This window comes from Zea mays, chromosome 4 (genome assembly GCF_902167145.1).
Source record: "Zea mays cultivar B73 chromosome 4, Zm-B73-REFERENCE-NAM-5.0, whole genome shotgun sequence".
In the NCBI taxonomy this organism is placed as follows: domain Eukaryota; kingdom Viridiplantae; phylum Streptophyta; class Magnoliopsida; order Poales; family Poaceae; genus Zea; species Zea mays.
Genome location: NC_050099.1, coordinates 23,915,135 through 23,920,394, shown reverse-complemented (window position 1 = coordinate 23,920,394; position 5,260 = coordinate 23,915,135). Strand labels below are relative to the sequence as shown.

Below are 5,260 nucleotides of genomic sequence, written 5' to 3'. Positions count from 1 at the left end.
GCCAGGATCATGCGTGCCTGTGCGTGCTTGCCCACCCAACCAATCAAGCGTTTAGTGTAGCTAAATATAATTTTATTGTAACAAAATTATTACATAGATTGTTGGAAGTTATTCAATGTCGCATCCTACTTAATTAATAAGAGCATATGAAAAACACTAGATCAACATGGGAGGCAGAGTTATCATGCCATGATCACTACACTGTTTATATAGTGGAGTTTGAAATAAAGAGTATGATATAAGATGTGATAAGAAGTTTATTGGAGATAACCTTATATTTCAACAGGACACAATGTTTCAAGAAATATATTGTCATCTAACAGCATTGATCACCGTCTTTGAAATGATGAGTTTCTTCTCAATCTCCCTAGCGGGTTCAGTGAACATTTTGTCATGCTTGTGATTTAAAGCCAGTACGTTTGGCTTTAATTCGTACAGTTTCTACTGGTTCTATAATATTTTGTCTTTATCGATTGTAGTTATAGCAGTCCGAACATCTGACTTTAGGAGGTGTTTGATTTATAGGGACTAAGGTCTCGTTTGGTTTGAGGGACTAAAGATTAGTCACTTCATTTTAGTCCTATTTAGTCACTAAATTGTCAAATGGTAGGACAAAAACATGGACTAAATTGTTTTAGTATGTAGTCTCTTAAGAGGTGACTAAAAGAGACTAAACCATTTAAATTCCACTTTTTGCTCTCTTTTATTTCAGTTGCATTAACGACGAGGAATGTTATGAGGTATTTTAGTCCTCTTATAATTTATTTAATGTGTTTTAAATTGTTTTAGTCCCTAGAACCAAACAGAGTAGGGACTAAACTTTAATCTCCTAACTAAACTTTAGTCTCTGGGCTAAATGAATCAAACGGGGCCTAATTTTTAGTTCCTCTGTTTTATTCAATTTTAGTCTTTAAATTGTTAGATATGGATAGTCCTTGTATTAACAATCTAGAGACCAAAATATTATAAAATAAAGGAACTAAAAATTAATTCCTATAAACCAAACATCCCTTAATCCTAAGCGAACAACTCCTTGCTTTCTCAATCCCATTGATAGTGAACTGCCTACTGTCAAATTATTTTATTTTTTGTCTTACAATTATTGTACAAACCACCCTGGAATTCCTGTAAATGCACAATTGCAGAAACATTCATATAGAGACAAAACAACAAATAGAGAAAAAAAAGATGTTTACAGATTGGCTCCCTCATTGGTTGGCTGTCTGTGTCCTTCCTCCCGTTCTTCCCTTGCTTCCCCGTCGCGCTGTTCAACGTTCAAACCCTTACACCTCCTCCTCCCTTGGCCGCGCAGTCGCCATTGACGACCCCCTCTCACTCTCCCCTCCCTTAAATCCCTCCTCTCCCCGCGTCCTTCTCCCCATCAACGCTTCATTCGCTCCAGTCTCATCGAATCCAATTCACAGCCAGCCAGACAGGGCGGGAGATCTCCAAGAAGCTATCTTGGAATCCGAGAACACCTTGCATTCGCGGTCAGTCAAGGATTCGAATTCTGACGGACGAGCTCTCCGGCCAAAAAAAGTCAAATAATTTTCGGGATAGCTCGGGTGGCGTCTCGGCAACCGGAGGAGACCCCGGGGGATTAAGGAAGGGGCAAGATGGTGAGGCTGCCTTACACAACGGCGCTGACCACGCTGTTCAGCTACGGGCTGCTCTTCGCCTTCGGCCAGCTCAGGGATTTCTTCCGCAAGTTCGTCGACTGGTTCAAGGCCAAGAACGTCAAGGTACGCAGGGCGGCCGGCCGGCCGGCCGGCCGAATTCCGCCTCCCCGCACCCGGATCCGGGAGATCCCGTCCCAATTTTTCTTGGTATTTCTGATTCAGCGTTTGGCTTCATACAGGGCTACGCGCCGATCTGCCTGGGACTGGAGGATTTCTATGTGCGACGACTGTACCTGCGGATCCAGGTGAGATAAACACATCCGAATTCATTGATGTCCGAAGAAATTTCTGTGTATTATCTTGAAAATAGGCTGTGCAGGTGTATATTTGGAGCGCCCTATCCGAGTACATTGAAGTATGCTATATGTTCAAAGGATTAGATTTTTTTGTTTATTTATGAGCATTTTAAATGCAATCTTCCTGATTTTTATGCCTATTCTTTATGCATTTGAATGTCTTATGCACCTGGCACTAGTGAACATATATGCCCGCTATGAATATTATTCTAGACCAAAATACTATATATTCTGAAATACTTGGAGCTGTAAATTACATGTATTTTCCTGGTTAATGTCGGATTCAAGTCTGTTTTGCTAAGCAAGATTGTGCACCTCAGGATATAACCAATCCGTCCTTTGTGGTTTTACAGGATTGCTTTGGTAGGCCGATAGCAAGTGCACCTGATTCATGGTTTGATGTTGTTGAGCGCACCTCAAACGACAATAACAAGACATTACAGTAAGCATTTATTCTATTATTCTAATTTATGGAAACAATTTCAGCTTAGCCAATACGACAATAGGCTAAACATAGTTAAGCATATCTTTCATTCACTTTTCAAGATGTAAATTGAATGATCATTCAGACATAAATTATTGCAAGAAAAACAAGTTCGAACTGTCGCTAATGCTCATTATTGTTGCAGGCGTACCTCAAATACCACTAAATGCCTCAACCTGGGCTCGTACAACTACCTTGGCTTTGCCGCAGCAGATGAGTACTGCACTCCACGTGTTATTGATTCTCTCAAGAAATACTCAGCAAGCACCTGCAGTGTTCGTGTCGATGGAGGTATGCTACATTCTCAACATGCTTATATTTTTACAACTTTTTAGGAACATAAGCTGATCCCTTTCATCTTGTGACAGGTACGACCAAGCTTCACACTGAGCTGGAGGAGTTGACTGCACGTTTTGTTGGAAAGCCTGCTGCTATCCTCTTTGGCATGGGTTATGTTACAAACTCTGCCATCATTCCCTGCCTAATTGGAAAGGTCTGATCAAATGCTTATATATCCACTTTATGAAAAATGTGGCTAACCGAGGTGATTACTTTACTGTATCTAAACTGAGGATGATCATTTATTTTACCTTTTTGCATTATTTCAGGGTGGGCTGATAATTAGTGACTCTCTGAATCATAACTCAATTGTCAATGGTGCGAGAGGATCTGGTGCAACTGTTAGGGTTTTCCAGCATAACTGTGAGTTATTGTGCTTCCGGCAATGCAAATCAATATTTGGTCTCTCTTGTTCATGACTTACCATGGCAAATGAAATCTTACAGCCCCTGCTCATTTGGAAGAGGTCTTGAGAGAGCAGATAGCTGGTGGTCAACCACGGACACACAGACCATGGAAGAAGATCATTGTCATTGTTGAGGGTATCTATAGCATGGAAGGGGAGCTGTGTAAACTCCCTGAGATTATAGCTGTCTGCAAGAAATACAAGGTCTTGAGAATTTTCTATGAACTACTATTAGCTGTGTGCAACAAAGAGGGCTAGTCCTCTGGTCTCCCATAACAAGCATATTCATTTACTCCTTGTTCTGCCAAACAGGCTTACACATATCTGGATGAGGCCCATAGCATTGGTGCTGTTGGACAGTCTGGCCGCGGTGTTTGTGAACTCCTTGGGGTTGACCCAGCTGATGTAGATATAATGATGGGTACTTTCACCAAGTCTTTTGGATCATGTGGTGGATATATTGCCGCATCAAAGGTACATACTACTGAAAGCGATCATATTACAACTGTAGCACTTTGTAAGACCGAGTAGAAGATTGACCGGTTCCTTTTACTATATAACTTTCAGGAGATAATTAAGCACCTGAAGCATAGTTGCCCAGCCCATCTGTACGCTACTTCCATGTCACCACCAGCAGTCCAACAAGTTATCTCTGCTATTAAAGTTATCCTTGGGGAGGATGGCTCCAGCAGAGGTACTAAACCAGCTTTTTTTAACACTTTTATTTGTGCCCTTTTCGTTTGCAGCTGTGTTAGTGTTCAATTAAATGTTTTTTTTTCTTGTGATATATTGAAGGTGCCCAAAAACTTGCACGCATCCGTGAGAACGGTAATTTCTTCAGGTCCGAACTCAAGAAGATGGGTTTTGAGGTTCTTGGCGACAATGATTCTCCTGTTATGCCCATAATGCTTTACAATCCGGCTAAGATCCCTGCATTCTCTAGGGAGTGCCTTAGACAAAAGGTCAGTCATAGAGTTTGTCAGACTATTCTGAAGATCCAGATAGCACTATGCTTTTGGTACAGTTTTCTTTTAAAATATTACTTTGAGAAGTCTGGTGCTAATAGCAGTTGCATGTAGTCCTTATCCATCACTATTTGCACCCATCGGTTTTGTTCTTCCTCTTTGTCATGCGGCTAATAAGACACTTATATTTCAGGTCGCCGTTGTTACCGTGGCGTTTCCAGCAACACCTCTTCTTCTTGCTAGGGCACGCATCTGCATTTCGGCTTCACACACTAGGGAGGATTTGATGAAAGCCCTTGATGTGAGTGCTGTATCTTGTTTTTTTTTGGCATAAATACTTCATTTCATTCTGGGTGACATAACGAACTGATGTGTTTCCTGTCTGCGCAACCCACTTCCAGGTTATCAGCAGAGTTGGTGATCTTGTGGGCATCAAATACTTCCCTGCAGAACCACCAAAGATTGCTGAAGCTGGTCATGATAAGCTGGAGTAGGAGCGAACCCTGAATCGCCCCATGAGTGATTGAAGTTGTTAGAATCCCTTCCGGAGTTATCAACAGATCATTATGGAAGCAAGCATATATGGAGCCGTTTCGCTGGGATTTTGTGGATACGCAAAGAGTCCATGATCTGTCCTATTAGGCAGCTGACAGTTATTTGTTGATTGTACAACTGTTCTTCCAATTGTGTATAGCTGGTTGAAATTTAGTTGTTCTGTTGCTAATCTGTTTCAAATACGTAGTAGAATCGGAGGCAATATAAACTTTCAGCAGAGCATTACTGAGTTTCCCCTCGCAGACCACTGACGACAATGAAGGCCTCTTGCTTTCATGTATTTTTCTTTCTTTCTTTTTGTAATCAGTCTGTTATATGGGATCAGTAGGTGTCCCTTTCCATGAAGTTATAGGCTACTTTGCTAAGTTATGAATTGTTTTTTTTTTGTGTGTGTGTATTCAGTGGATGTTAAATGCGGCCAATGACAATGGTTATTTCTTAGCATTCTTGTGGGATTTGCATACTTGTAGATGTAGACAGTTGTAAGACTCATAATCCTGTCAAAGATATATCATATGCTCAACATTCATCCACTG

The 5,260-nt window shown here is 41.1% G+C and overlaps 1 protein-coding gene across 1 annotated transcript; it reads left to right on the top strand.

Moving 5' to 3' along the window:
• Window positions 1-1,308: 1,308 nt before the first annotated feature.
• Window positions 1,309-4,958, top strand: LOC100285632 (uncharacterized). Its single transcript, NM_001158523.1, is given in 12 exon segments — window positions 1,309-1,742; window positions 1,859-1,924; window positions 2,329-2,417; window positions 2,605-2,750; window positions 2,828-2,952; window positions 3,068-3,161; window positions 3,245-3,408; window positions 3,517-3,678; window positions 3,772-3,898; window positions 4,000-4,166; window positions 4,363-4,470; window positions 4,571-4,958. Coding segments are annotated over 12 exon segments (1,467 nt in total). The 5' UTR covers window positions 1,309-1,616; the 3' UTR covers window positions 4,664-4,958.
• The last annotated feature ends 302 nt before the right edge of the window (window positions 4,959-5,260 follow it).